Source organism: Ochotona princeps, chromosome 13, assembly GCF_030435755.1.
Source record: "Ochotona princeps isolate mOchPri1 chromosome 13, mOchPri1.hap1, whole genome shotgun sequence".
Taxonomy (NCBI): domain Eukaryota; kingdom Metazoa; phylum Chordata; class Mammalia; order Lagomorpha; family Ochotonidae; genus Ochotona; species Ochotona princeps.
Genome location: NC_080844.1, coordinates 31,748,077 through 31,763,386, shown reverse-complemented (window position 1 = coordinate 31,763,386; position 15,310 = coordinate 31,748,077). Strand labels below are relative to the sequence as shown.

The 15,310-nt window shown below is 56.0% G+C and overlaps 1 protein-coding gene across 1 annotated transcript in view; it reads right to left on the bottom strand.

The window, feature by feature from the left end:
- COL13A1 (collagen type XIII alpha 1 chain) overlaps window positions 1–3,504 on the bottom strand; it is a 117,051-nt gene extending 113,547 nt beyond the window's left edge. The window contains exon 1 of the mRNA XM_058671916.1: window positions 2,718–3,504. Coding sequence (XP_058527899.1) covers window positions 2,718–3,011 — 294 coding nt within the window. The 5' untranslated portion in view covers window positions 3,012–3,504. The remainder of the gene's footprint in view (window positions 1–2,717) is intronic.
- Between the last annotated feature and the right edge of the window lie 11,806 nt (window positions 3,505–15,310).

Genomic DNA, 15,310 nt, shown 5'->3' with positions numbered 1-15,310 from the left:
TAGGTCTCCTGTCTGCCCTGCCCAGGATAGCAGCCACTCACTGAGGTGTCTGCTGAGGACTTGGAATGTGGCTGCAGTGACCAAACAGCCTAGATTTATATGGTATCGCATCTCCATGGAGATTCTTGGACTGCGACTTGCTGCACGGATGGTGCAAGCCTGGAGAGCCCCTCCAGGAGCCCCAGGACCAGTGGGCCTAGCCTCCCTACCCAAGCAGCTGCCTCACTCCCACTCCAACCATTTCCTGCTGATCTGGGGTCCCACAGCCACAGCCTTCCTCTCTCTGTTCCCGTTTCAACCCCTGCTCCAGGTCATGGTCCTCTCTGGCCTGTGCCACCTTCCTTGTTCTGACCTCATTCCTCTACTTGCTTCAGGCCTCATGCCAGGGACTGCCCTCCTTACCTCCAGTTACTCTGATGCAGATCTCCTAAGACAATCTCCTTCCCTCTTGCTTCCAACCTCCATAAACAGTCCTCACTCCTATATAGTCTGGACAATTGTTCACCCTTGGTATCCTCTCCCAGGAGGCTAGCCTTACTTGCTACCATTCTATGATTGCATTGCATGTACTCTGGTTTCCAGACTCCATCTCTCCCTCGACTGTAGCACTGTCCACATAACACGGCCACTGTGTCTTTCCTCTTAGGTCCTTCATGCCATAAAGTCTAGGACAGAAGGGGTCTCTGACAATGCTGGCTCCTAGCATGCCTTTCTGAATATGTTCTGCGTATTGACCCAAGGAGGCAGCAGGACCCAGTGGCGAGGCCACTGTACAAGAAGCTCAGTTCTGGTCCCAAAGAAAGGGGCAGGAGGTCACATGGATCTCAGCTCACCCCTCTGTGTAATGGGTGTCCCTTCAGTTGGGCCTTAGGTGTCTCTCAGCTCTGGTAGGTGGGAATTTTGAAAGTCAGTAGCATAAACATGAAGCTACAGTTTGCAGTAGAGGGATTAGCATGTCAGCTAGAACAGCAAACCCCAAGGAGCCTGCACCCTGAGGCAGCTAAGCCTTAGGAGAGAAAGCAAAGGAGCCAGTGCAGACAGCCAGAGGGTCTGGAGAAGAGTGAGGGGGCAGAGAAGGAGTGGGCTACACCTTCAGGGCCAGGTGCCTGACCCATGAGCAGTCACTGTTCTGACACCCCCTCCACAGTACAGTCAGTCCCTCCTGCATGCTCAACCTAGCTGGCCAAGGTTGCTTGCCTGCTCCACTGCTGAGCTGGCTCCCCAATCCAGCCCAGCCCAGCCCAGCCCAGCCCAGCTCAGCTCCAGGTTACTGTGGGCAGCCTGAGAAGCACTCTGGACTCCCTGGGGCCAGGCAAGGTGTGGGAACCAGCTGCCAGCAGCAGCCGTAGCTGTACCCCCAGCACCAGAAACGTGCCCTGAGAATGCCTTCCCTGCTCTGGTCCGGTGATCTTCCTTTGCTTGACCCCCCCTCCCCCGGGAGAACGGTTCCGGCAGGTACCAGCCTTGGCCTGACAGAGCACCTGAGAGGAGCCAGGTTGTAGAGAACTTGTATATCCTGATGCCTGCATCTTATCAAGATAACCACAGCGCCCCCCACAGCCAGAGCTGAATGTGGACTTTTGCTATATGCAGGCTCAGAGTTGGTCCTAGGTTGCTCAGCTCCTAAGCAGTAGAGGGAACTCAAAAAGCCAATACGGCTGGACTCTACCACCTTACTCTTTCCTGGTCCACACCACACACACACCCCACCAACAGATAAGATACCCCCCCCCCCCGCAAGGAGACTGCCCATAGCAGCCACTTCAGGCTCTCCTCCCGGCAGGGTCCCTGCCAGCCTGTCCTCCCCTTCTTCTGGACTGTGGACTTTCTGTGCTGCCCCATGCACTAAATCACCGGTCTCACCAGCCCTGGGCAGCACAAGAGGACGTCTTCACCCTGCTCAGAGGACCCTCTCCGCTTGCACTCTCATGGCTAAGAGATACACCAACAGCGGTTAATCTACTTAGGAACTCTGGGGGACAGGGAAAAAGCTCACTGCTCACTTCCCAGAAAAACACAGGCACAGAGCATGGAGACCATCCTGGGCCCCAAGATAGGGTATCTGGCTAGGAGACAAGAAAATGCAGTCTATGTATGCCCAGGGCTAAGAGGGCCAGGACAAACACATTCAGAGCCTGGCCTTTTTAGGCACGGATCCGGAGGCCATCTTCTGCGAGAGACAGACCCCTCCTGCAACTCACTCCCTCTTCCCAGAAAGACAAAACAAGTCAGGCGGCACCAACCCCAGCAAGCCAAGAGATTGGTTCACCTTGCTCAGCAAGCTAGGCCTGGCGGGGCAAAGCTTCCCACTGCGTGGGAGCCAGGCGGCTATCACTTTGCTGCGACAGGATCCTGTGAGCAAGCGAGCGAGAGGGAAGCAGTGCACGCCCGTCTCCCTGCGCCGTCTCGCGTCCTTTGCCTTCCTCCACCTGCCCTGCGCGCCCGGGGCGCTCCCCGCGCCGGACGCTCAGGGTACCTCCGGGGGACGGAAACCGCGGAACGTAGCTCAGTCGGCCGGATCTTCCCAGTGGCTAGCAAAGGGTGGCATCGGCCCATGCCGTGTGCCCTCACGTCCCCGCAGGTGAAGTAAGCGTGCCCTGGGCGCGCAGGGCGGCGTGGAGAGTGAGCTCCCGTGGGCACTGGCTGGTGGAGGGCTTGGAGGTTGCGAGAGGGGGCGCCGCGGGGAGGGATAAAAGCCAGCAACAAAGAGTACAGACCTCATCCAGCAGTTGGTTAACTCGTCCCAAAATAGCCGTCTCCATTTGCTGCTCCCCGCGCTCCGCTTCCAGGCGCAGCACCCGGGCCTGCAGCTCGGTCGTCCGAAAGTGGGCGAGCAGGCTGAGCGCCAGCGAGCACAAGGCCAGCGCCAACAGCCCGCAAGACCCTGGGCTCGGCAGCCGCGCGCAGCGCTCGCTCCGCGCCGCCGTCAGCGCCACCGTCCCAGGCGCACTCAGTTCCCCTGGGCCGCGAACTCCGGCGGCCGCTGCTTTGCGGGCGTTCTCCGCTACCATCGCCGGGCGTCACAAGAACCAATAAATAAATAAATAGAATAAATAAAGGCGAGACCTGCCGCCGAAAGACGCAATCCACACGGCGGGGCAGGAGGGAAGGGCGCGCGGTCTCTGGCAAACGTCCCTCTCCTCAGCTCCCGACTGAGAGACGCAAAACTCCGCACCAGGACGCGGAGAGCCGGGAGACGCGACCCGCGGGAACCGAGTTTTCACCAGACTGAAGGAAAAAAAGTGACTTCAAAGAATGTCCCGAGTCCAGAGACGCCGAGGGGGACTCGGCTCTCGGCTCTGAGGGAGGATGGCCGAGCCGTCGGTCGTCCCGCGTCTTCGGGCCGGCGGCTTTCAGTCCCCCGGCGCCAGGGCGCACATGGAGGGCCCCATGGGCAGAGCGGGCCGCGGCGCTGCCGAGGAGCGCAGGGGCCGAATCCGGGCGCCTCTGTAACCTGACACAGTGGCGGCGACCGCGCGGATCGGATGAGCAATCCGCGCTACTTCCCAAACTAATCTCCCCACGCCGGCCCTCCCTCCTCCCCCCGCCCCGCCCGCGGCCCGGATTTGTTTATTTATGCAAACTCGCGCGGGACGGGGGGCGTGGCGCGCCCGCGGTCCCCGGAGCCCCTCTCCCGCGCTCCCTGGTCCTCTTTGAAGTGGCACCGGGGTGGGAGAGGGGATATTTATACACGGGGGAGGAGACGGAGGGGGTCGGCGTGCGACGGTGCTGGGGCCGCGCTTTGCTCCCAGGCCCTGGATTCACTCCGGGAGCCCGCGCTGCCTTCCTCCCGAATCCCCGGGACCAGGCACCGCGCCACTGCGCCTCCACACGAGGTAGGCAAAGCCTTCGCGGCCCTCCAGGCCCCGGACTGAGCCACCGTCAGGGCATCTGGACGCAGCTCCAAGAACTCCCCTCGGCTGCTGCCGCGCGCCCCCGCCCCTTCTCCACAGACCCAACCTTTCATCCCTCCTGGCCCGTCTCCCCTGCGCGCCCCACTCGGGGCGCCACCCCAGCTGGGTGCCGCGGTTTCGTAGGCGCCCACCGCGGGGCTCATTTTGCCAACCCCCGCATGTCTCGGGGGTGAGGGAGGAGCAGCAGAGCTTCCAGGACCAAGCCCTGACTACGGCCCCGGAGAAGGAAAACTGAGCAGAGCGGTAGTCCCTCGGCGCCTTCGGGCCCCGACCGCTGCCCTCCCGGCGTGCGGTGCCTCAGCCCAGCCTTGGTAGGTGAGCGGAACGGCCTGCGCCCACGCCTGCCCCCACGCCTGCCCCCATCCCCCGCTCCACCGCAAGTCCTGCATCCTCCAGAGCGCTTCGTGCGGTCACCCCTCCGCCCTTTTAGCAACAAATGTGTCCCAGGGGGCTTTATCTGCTTTCAATTCTTGGCATTCCTGCGAACGAGTGTTCGGAGGAAGGCTCCCTCCAGGGAACGCGGGGCAAGCCAGCAAGTCAGAGCTCTCGGCCTTTGAAATGGGAAACGAAGGTGGAGGCGGCCGAGGTCTTAGGGTTCCGTTGCATGGTACCAGGGCCTGCATCCTATAACTGTGCGAACCGTGCTTGTGTCAGGGGGCTGACGCGGAGCGGCTCTGCCGACGGCCGAGCCTGACGGGATAGAAAGAGTTGGCTTGGAAGCGGCTGGGAGCCAGGGGTGTGCGCGCCTCAGTCTCCCCAGGCCATCCCAGAGGGAGTGTGGAGGACCACCAGGGGGCGCCGGAGAGTTTCTGTGCGGGGACAGAATCGGGCTGGGTGAGTTTCGCCGACTACTTCCCAAGCGGATCTGAATGCAGGTGTGGAATTGGAAACTTCGCTTGCTTCCATGCTTATTTATCAAGCTTTATCTTTTCAGAACTTTCCTCAGGAGCAGGAAAGTGGTCAAATCTACCAACTTGGGAATTGGAGCAGTCTTGAAAAAAGAGAAAGGGGGGAAAGTGCCAGACCCCCGTAGGCTAATGTTGTTTAGGACCTCCCTAAGCCTCTGTTTTCTAGTAGAAACTCCCACCTGTCTGTGAGGACGCCTTGAGGGCGGCAGATGTGGAGCCCCTGGCGCAGTACCCAGCACCTCGTAGGTAGGTGTACTCCACAAAAGATGCCCACCTGCCTTCCTCTCCCTAGATACCTGCCTCTCTTCCTGTACCGTCTGACACCCTTTTCCCCAGGACTGGTCCTTCAAGATAACAAGTGCCCTCCCAGGTTACTCTTTTTTTTTTAAAAGATTTATTTATTTGTTTATTTATTTATATTACAAAGTCAGATATACAGAAAGAAGGAGAGACAGAGAGGAAAATCTTCCGTCCGATGATTCACTCCCCAAGTGAGCCACAACGTCTGGTGCTGCGCCAATCCGAAGCCGGGAGCCAGGAACTTCCTCCAGGTCTCCCACACGGGTGCAGGGTCCCAAAGCTTTGGGCCGTCCTTGACTGCTTTCCCAGGCCACAAGCAGGGAGCTGGATGGGAAGTGGAGCTGCCGGGATTAGAACCGGCGCCCATATGGGATCCCGGGGTGTTCAAGGTGAGGACTTTTAGCCGCTAGGCCACGCCGCCCGGGTCCCCAGGTTACTCTTGTGAGGAAATTGACTCAAATTGAAATTTTTATTTTTATTTATTTGAAAGCCAGAACTACAGAGAGGGAGAGAAACAGGGAGATCCTTCATCCGCTGGTTCACAACCCAAATGGCTGCAACAGCCTGGGCCAGAGCCAGAAGCTTGGAACTCCATCAAGGTGGCCACATGGCTGCAGGAGCCCAAGCACTTGAATCACCCTCTTGCTTTCCCAGGTTATCAGCAGGTAGCTGGGTCAGAAGTAGAAAAACCAGGAATCAAATCGAACTGGTGCTACCGTGCGATGCCATATTGCAGGAGGCAGCTTAACCCATTGCACCACAATGTCAGAGAATGTCTTAATGAAAGGATGGCTGGCCAGATCTTGGAACAGTGGCAGTTGCCCTGCCAGCTGCTCTGCCCAGGCTCTTGACCTAGCAGCACAGGTCCTCTGCATTCCAGGCCATGTCAGTGTCCTGAGGCCACAGGGGCAAGCACATCTTTTGTTTCATCTGCTCTGGGCCTAGTCCCCTTCTTCTGGTGTGTACGAATGGGTTTTCTTTTGGGAGAGGGACACTTTCCCTCAGTCTGTGTGGCTGGTGGTGCTAGCCCCATACCCAGCCCTGGGGCCTGTGAGTGACCCAACCAGGTAGCTTTTCTTCATCTGCCCCCATGCCAGTGATGGGCCAGAGGTAGGCAGGAGGCCACTCTCAGGCTGCCGAGGCACAGCTGGAGTGACTGACTGGGAAAGCTGTCTAAAGAGACATTGACTGGGTGCATCCAGGACAGAGCGACCACACAGCCCATGCTGGCTCTGGGTTTCCACCTCTGCCCCCACTGTTCCCACATATCCTCTGCATGGTTCCTGTTGCCCACTGGAAGTGTCTGGACTCCTGAGTCCCATTTCCACTTCCCACTGGGCTCCCTGGCTCTTCCTGCCATTCGTTCACTGCCTGGCCTGGATGCTCACCAAGTCCCTTAACCCTACCTCCTCTCCCAGACCCAGTGGGGCCTGGCCCTCTAAGGTTCTGCCTCCTTGCTTTCTTTCACATCTCTTCGTCTTTTGTGATCACTCTGACCCTGGGCCTGCCCCCAACCTAACTCTGTAGGCAGGCACAGGCTCTCCCATGGAGCCGCCACAGCTGGCAAACCTAATCTGAGGAGGTGCAGACCTGCCAGAACCTCCCACACTCACGCGCTCAGCCTTCCCAGGCCTGATCTCTCTCTCCCCAGCCATGCGACTCCCCACTCTGCTGTTTCCTGCATGTGGCCAGCAGCAAGATGGAGGGGCTGCCAGCCAGGTGCTAAGCAGGCCTTTGGAGTCCTCTGCAGTCCAGGCCGTGTCTGTCCCTTCCCAGGAAGTGCAGTGTAAAAACCTGAGGAAGGGAGGGTGGGTGGATGAGTAAGCCAAGGTCAGAGGCTCGTAGACTCCAGCTCTGGCTTTCTCCTCACCATTTTACTGACCCTTTGCTCTGTTAAGTCACAGCAAGCGATGAGTGGGCCAGGAAGGGGAAAGAGAAAAGTGTAGGACAGGGATCAAGGTCTTCCAAGCTCCGGAGTTCACTTACTCAGCTATTACGCTTGGAGCAATGGCTGAAGCCAAGCTCAGTGCTGGTGTTGGGAACAACCTGGGACATACTGTGAGGCAGGAGACAGTGAGTGCTGGAGGGTGGTGGCAAAGGAGCCCCTCCCCCAGGCTGGGGGCTCACAATCAGCAGGAGAGTGGAGTTAGCAGGGGAATGTGTGCAGGAGGTTGTGCTGAACACCTAGCGTCCCGTGTGTGTGTGTGTTTGTGTGTGTGTGTGTGTGTGTGTAGCAGCTAGAGGTGAGAAAGCGCAGACTGAGGCCTTCAGCAGCTGAAGTGTGGAATGCAAAGAGAGGCTGAGCTCTAGACAGGGGCCGGGTGTGGCAGGGTGTGGCAGGGCCCTTGGACTTTGTCCCAAGGAGAGGGGCGAGCTTTTTGTCTATACTGCATGCACATAGGGCCCCAGAAGCAGGAGTGGTGGCCAACTCTGAGCATCCTTAGGGCAGCAAACACACAGGCACTCTCCGTTTTTTTTCACAGGCTGGAAAATCAGTGCTTGTCCCTGGGAGGGGGACATGGTAGCATGCATTGTGACTAGGGGGGTGCTTTGGGGGCCATGGAGCGGGTGCTGTGGATTTGATATTTGTACACACCTTTTCTAAGTGCCCACTTGCTTCCCATGCAGCCACATGGATCAGTGTACTGGCCATGACCCTGGTGGACAGGGGGCTGGGTGAAGGGGGTAGGTGTCACAGATGTGCAGGAGCAGGCCAGGCTGCTCCAGAGGCCCTAGGAGCCTTATTAACTGAGGCCAAAACAAACTCTCTAATTGAACTGAGAGTGAAGCCAAGTGCGGAGGCTCTGCGGCTGAAGATGCCCGAGGGACCCCTTTCAGGAGGCCGAGGGGCTTGGCAGGGTTGGAACACTTAGGTTTCAGGCCGTCTCAGTGACTGTGCCTCTGTGTGTGCGACCCCGAACTGCTGTCTGTTTAGAATCTCACTGTGTTTGTCTGGTCTGCTCTGGTGTTTTGAGGCCCAGAAGGCTGCACATTTCTGTGCATGTGTATACGCACAGGCATGGGTGAGGGAGTGCAAGTGCTGGGGGAAACAGACAAGCTCTGGGCTGGCTCCAAGCCACTGCCAGTGTGTGTGTGTGTGTGTGTGTGTGAGAGAGAGAGAGAGAGAGATGCAAACAAGTACCAGAAGGCAGCAGAGAGACACATGTTCTAACCTATCTGTGTGTGAATCACCTGCCTTGGTCTGGTTGTACATGCAAAACCATATATGTGCTACTGGAAGGTCAGGACCCCAGTCATGCCTAGGGATGATGTGTGACGATATCTCAGTCATCCACAGCTGCAGAATAAACTCTTCAGTGGCTTGAGATTGACCATTTCTCATACTTCTGAGAATCGATAGGACTCAGTGAAGGGGCCTTCCAGCTCTGAGGAGTAGGCTGAGCCCACTCTTGTTGGGGAGGGGGGTGTCTGGAGCTAGAGCAGCCAAGATGGCCTCCCTCCTTCCAGGAGTCTCCTAGATGGCTTGCAACATCCTGTGGCCTATCCTGAGCCGCTTTACAGCATGGGACTAACTACCACAGGAGAGTTCCCAGAGTGCTTGCTGTGCCTTGGCCGTGTGACACCTTCTAACAGCCCATTGGCCAGAATAAGTCATACGACCAAGTTCAGAGTCAATGTGACAGGGAACTTGACCACAGTCGTGAACACCGGGACACATGGGATTCACTGGGGACTCCCCATGAGGCATGGCAGCCTGACGGGGTGGGCCTGTGGACCTGTCTACAGAATCTTTTGATTCTGAAAGTGGGGTGGTTAGCAAAGGCCTTGTCATATGTCAACATGGACTCTTCCATGGCCAGCTGTGTCCTACCGGCTTCTTCTAGGAGCTGCTGGAAGCCACACGCAGCTCCCTTCCTCTGGTGTCAGAGGTGACTCCACAGACCTCTCTGGACTGGCCTTGTCTGAGGTCAGATGGAACATTCCCGGGACTCCTGCTCTGCTCCCCACGAGGCTGCTCTGGTCATTCCCAGTGCTGGCTCCACTGTTCAACACCTGGGTGGCTGCTCTGCATCTGTGCTTCCTTCTGGACCATAGGGAAAACAGTTCTTTCCTCCTATTCATTAGAAGAGTTGAATGCTATGATGCAAGCCTAGGGCCCACTCGGGGCTGAGGACATGGGACCATCCCTGCTGCCATTAACGCTGTGGAGACCTAGCACGGACAGCGAAAATAAATGGATGCTCACCTCCTGTCGCACCCCATGCTCCTGCAGCGGAAAGGAAGGCCACTGCCTGGCCATTCTCATCTGCCAACCCATCCATTCCTATGACTGAGCTTTCAGTAGGCACCATGAGGGGAGATCACAGGGCAGCAGGTGCCTTGGGACCTTGAAATAAGGAGTGGGAGGAGACTTGGGGTTGGGATGAAGGTTCAGGAAGGCTTCCTGGAAGAGCTGGGTTCTAAGCTGGGACTTGGAGCATGGCAGCATGTAGACAGAAGAGAGAACCTGGGGACACAGGGAAGAAGTTCCAGGCATGTGTGTGCACTCTTGCCAGGGGCTGCATCGTGTGACTACCTGACCTCAATAGCCCTGGCCCTGTGTCCCTTGCACTCCTCCCCTCTCAGGTGGCATAGTCTAGCTGTGTCTGCCACGTACACCGGTACTCACACGTTGACAGCCCGACAGACATCATCAATCAACTACAGAACATCACCCTCTGCACACCACCCACCAGGCAGGAAGCTATTATCAATCGATTGAGATTAGCACTTGAGATGAAACAGTTTTACTGACTCAGATGGAGTGACAACAATGTGCTCAGAAACTTGAGTCCTGGCTTTTACATCTGCAAACCGTGTGCTTTTCAGGAAAAATATCTTAACCTTTTTGGACCCAGCCTCCTACCCGAGGCAACGAGGCAGCCGGATATTCATCCCGCTCAGGGGAATGGTAGAGGCAAAACCCAAAACACAGGATGGCGGTGCTCTCATTGCCGCCTGCCATCCATCAGAGACTGGGAGCAGATGCAGCCACAAGTCCCCACCTGCAGCATGTTGGAGGAAGAGCAAGCAGCTGAGGATTGTGAGAGATGCAGACCCCACTCTCCCTCCCGAGCTGTCAGGTGGTGCTGGCAGGGCTCGGGGCTGGAGGGAGGGATCTCCCAGCCTGTGCTCCGGGAAGCAGCCCAGGGCTGACAGGCAAGTAGGGCTGTCAGGAGGCCCCCAGTTGTGGTTGCAAGGCAGATGGTCTGGGCTGATGACAGACAGGGTAACGAAGAGCCCCAGAAGTCACCAAAGCAGATCCCTCTTTCCCAGCAGTGGGGTCCCTGCTCCTCTCCTATCCCCTCCTAGCCCTTGTGTCTTGCCCAGGAAACTCAGTCATGCAACTCAGGAGCTGGGAGGGTGGCAAACCCCTTCCCACGACCCCCAGTTCAGCCTAGAAAGAATTTCTTAAATCTTTTAAGACTTCTCTGCTCAGTGACACCTGAGAGGTCAGAGTGTGACCCATAGTCAGCCAAGTGCAAGGGGCATAGCCAGACTTCAGTCCTGCTGCACTGCATAGCCCCCAGGTTCAAGCTCAACCCAGCAGCTGGACCATGGCCAGTGGCCAGCAAATCCTGGAGGAGGGTCTGTCTCCCTCAAGTTCCTTCCCTAAGAGCCACGGGGAGCAATGGTTCCTTCAAACTTTGTTATAAAAGCTTTCCTCTGTCCCTCCTTTTCTTTTTTCTAGAGGCAGTTGCTGTGTGAAGGTCACTTCTGAAATGGGGGTTGCCCTGTTTGTCTTTCCTGCACAGCCCTCCCCCATCAGGAAATGAGGGGTCTTGCTTCCCTTGAGCGATCAGTTCCTGATAGGAGCCGCTGCCACCGAGACAGGCTGGTCTGCCGAGGACGTAATAACTCGGACCTTTCTTTGACTTTACGAGGCTCTGGGATAACATCTGGAAACAGATGTTTGCTCTGAGATGGAGCGGGAGGCACGGCGCCAAGCACAAGCCCCCGCGCCCAGTGGAGGAGAGGCAGATGTGGTGGGGGCTCTGGCAGGGCCCAGGGCGGCAGTCCAGAGTGGCGCTTCGTGAGTGTGGGGGAGCAGCTCTCACGGTGCCCCAGGGGGCTGCTGGCCACATGGCCTGGCCGCTCAGAACCCAGCGTCTGAGGTTTTTGTGGGTGCAGGGACAGCCCAGGGCTTAAGACCAGCACTGCAGAGGGGCCAGATGTTGTCCCCTACCCTGTGGCCAAGGACTCAATGTCCATTTCTTTGAATGCATCAGCTTGGTTTCCCAGAGACACTCCTATATGTAGGGCTGGAGACTCCATCATCTCAAATGTGTTGCACTTTCAAAGGTGAAGTTCAGGTCTGGGCACGTTACAGTTCTTAGGGGTTAAGACAATGGTGATAGTGGTGATGGTGATGATGAAGGTGGTGGTGGTGGATGGGTAAATGTGGACACCAACCAGGGTGCCAAGTTTTCCACAGTTGCTGTGTCTTTCTTAGGCACATATCCAAGGAGGCTTGGGCCAATCACAGAATTCCCTTTCCAGGCTTTCTGACTGGCCTAAAGGTGACTAAGCTAAACCGTTCTGATGGCTTCTTAGGGATCTTTCAGTCTCAGAACTTGGGAGATGAAAATTCTTTTGCTTATTTGCTAGGGATATAAAATCAGAAAGCTCACATGGACAGGGGTGTGTTTGCAAACAGAATGGGCAGTGGAGATAAACTGAGATGAGGAATGGAGAGAAAGCAGCCTCCCGGTGGTATTGGATGTTGGAGGCTCTAGGCATTCCTGGGGGGTTGCCTTAACTTTTCCAGTGTGAGTTGAAGAACCATCCCCCACCACCTCTTCTGCTTGTTTCTTTTTTATCCCCCAAGTCATTTGACTGGAGTTTCCGTCACAGCAGGTGCCTGTGGCCCATTGCAGTGGGGTAGGGACTGTCTTATTGGCCAGTGGGAGGACAGAATTAAAAAAGCCATAGGGGCCTGGCACAATAGCCTAGTGGTTAACTCCATGCCTTGCATGTGCTGGGATCTCATATGGGTCCCAGTTCATGTCCCAGCTGCTTCACTTCCCTTCTAGTTCCCTGCTTGTGGCCTGGGAAAGCAGTCGAGGAAAGCCCAAAGCCTTGTAATCTTGTACCACGTGGGGGACCCGGAAGAAGCTCCTGGCTCCTGGCTTCAGACTGGCTTAGTTCCAGTCGTTGTGGCCACTTAGGGAATGAACCAGCGGGCGTAAGCTATTTCTCTCTGTCTCTCCTCCTTTCTTGTAGATCTGCCTTTCCAATACAAATTAATTCATTAAAAAAAAAAAAAGAGCTCCAGGTATTATGTTCCACCAATGCGCTTCAACAATGTCTATGGGTGACCATTGTTTACCAGTGTCTGCTTGCTGACAATGTGTCCCCTCTGGAGAATCAGTACTTTTTTTGATGACAGATTTACCCTGTTGTAAGCATTACCCTAAGCATCCTCTAGCATGTTCCAGTCCTCCCTACCTACCTCTTCATGCTCCCATTCAATGACGAGGAGACACAGGTACAGAGAGGTGACCCAACTCACTCATAGTCACACTATTAGGAAGGGACAATGGGGAGCTACCTGAGCCCTGGGCTCAGGACACCACCTCCACCTCATCCCAGCCAGAGGGAGCTGCTCTCCCCACACCCTCCCACCGTGTCTCCTCTTTCTCCTTCTATCCCAGAGTGCATTTGCAAAGAGAGGACATGAATTTTCCTGGGTTCTTGGAAGAATCTGGGTGCTCTAGGGAGCTCCCAGGCTTTGGAATTCCTATGTGGTGGAGCACTGATCCAAAACAGCTAAGGTGTTGGGATGTTGGCTCTCCCTTGGGGTTCAGTCCCTGCTCCCAAGCAGAAGATCTGCAGCTGTGAACACGTGGCTCCAGGTTTCTGCCACAAGGTTAGACTGCATGTATGGTCTTAGGCTCAGCTAAATCCGGGTGTGATTCTCGCTTCACCACCTTGGGCAAGAGTCTATTTCTCTGAGAGTGCAGCATCCCATCTGGAAGGTGCAGCTCAGCACACCTGTGCCCCAGTTTGTCCGGGAGTATTCCACATGGATACACCCAGGGCTGGGCACTCAGTGAATGCCAACTGCTATGACTGCAGCGGTGCCCCGATTCCTCCGACCTCGGGTCTCCTCTCTGTCATTCTCCTGCTCCCCCACGGGCAAGATTTTTGCTCCCTTGGAAAGAGGGAACAAGCACAGAGGGGTGGGTTCGGCCAACTTCCTCCCCCAGAAGTTACGTACCTCTGCGGCTGGATTTTAAAAAAATAAACACGTGCCATTTCTACCATGGAAAGTTTTTGTTCCAAAAAAAACAGAAAGAAAACATTCTCCTGTCATCTCCTTTGTCGAAAGAGAGCTATGAAAGATAAATGCAGTCATTTGCACAGACACTCCATGTCCAGCCCCGGTTCCCACCCTGCCATGGTTCCTGCAGCCCCAGGAGCCCCCTTTGCAACTCCCCTGCAAGTTTTTTTTTTTTAAAGATTTATTCATTTTATTACAGCCAGATATACACAGAGGAGAGACAGAGAGGAAGATCTTCCGTCCAATGATTCACTCCGCAACGGGCCGGTGTGCGCCGATCCGAAGCCGGGAACCAGGAACCTGTTCCGGGTCTCCCACGCGGGTGCAGTGTCCCAATGCATTGGGCCGTCCTCAACTGCTTTCCCAGGCCACAAGCAGGGAGCTGGATGGGAAGTGGAGCTGCCGGGATTAGAACCGGCGCCCATATGGGATCCCGGGGCTTTCAAGGCGAGGACTTTAGCCACTAGGCCACGCCCACCGGGCCCCCCTGCAAGTTTAAAGAGTATGGACATTGGTGGGTAGAGGGTGTTCCAACTCCCACTTTCCTTCCTTCTCACTAGTGCCCCCTGCAGGCAGCCAGAGCCACCGCACTTGCTGACCCCATTCAAGGATCCAGGGTTGAGTTGTGAGGAGCGCAGAACCCCGATAGGCCCCACCCGGAGGTGCGAGGTCTAAGCCCAGCCAGCAAGTAAACCATTAGCCAGGGCTAGAGAGAAAGCCTCAGATGCCTGGCCCGGGAACATTCTTCCACATTCCTCCATCTCCTGCCCATCAAAGATGTTCAGAAACTGACATCCACTTGTTGGTCTGGGATGGATGGGGGACAGCTCTGAATCTGGGGTCAGCAGACAGGGCCTTTCCCCGCCTCCTCTCACTCCATCACTCTCTGCCTGACCCCACAACTCTGCTCTGAGTCTCCTGTGTGTCTCCAGCTAAATGGCCGAGGAAGCCTCCCTTGTGGCCTGCTTGGGAATATGAAGGACCTGGGACATAAGAAAGGCTTGATCCAAGTTCAGATGGCACACAGAGCCGTCCCTGGATTTCACTGAGGACATTCGGTCTTCAGTGGATCAATTGATTTGGTCATTGTGGAAATCTCCTAGTTTTCCTATAACCAACATTTGTTGCTTCTTTAATTAAATTCATTTATTTTAAAGATGTATGTATTTATTTGAAAGAAAGAGTGATACACTGAAAGAGAGAGATTGTTCATCCACTGGTTCACTCCCCAAATTACCACAACAGCTGGGGCTGGACCAAGCTGAAACCAGGAGCCAGGAACTCCACCCTGATTTTCCGTATGGGTGGCAGGGACCCAAGCATTTAAGTCATCTTGTTGCCTTCCTGGGCACATCAGCGTGGAGCTGGACAGGCAGTACAGCACTGGGACTGGGACATCATCCTGAGGCAGCACAACACCAGCCCCCTTTTAGCTTTAAACAAACCACAACAAACCAAACATCCGCGTTTGCCAACTGATCATAAATCTCATCTGCTCAGAACAAGAAATTGCATCAGATTCTTAGTAGTTTGCTGCATAGATGCCCCCGACCTTGTCTGCTGGCATGGCTGGGGTTCTTGGGGAGATTGAGACTGACAGGGGGTGTCCTACAGGGCTTTGGGCAGGACCAGGTTGAAGTGCAACTGCAATGTTGTGACAAGAGAGCTTGTAGCTGACCCCATGGAGAGCTGAGGGCCTTTCAGGGGTACCCAAGATGCAGGCAAGGGGGCCGCCTTATACCTCCACCCACAGCAGGAGCCCTAGGATGTAGCCCACCCCAGAGAGGGAATGCGGCCCAGACAAGGCCTGTTCCTTTGGCCAAGCATGAGCCAAGAGAGTTGAGCCCTGTCCCAGAGGGAATCAGCATGGTGCATTCAGCACCCTAAAGTCAGCCCTGTAGGAA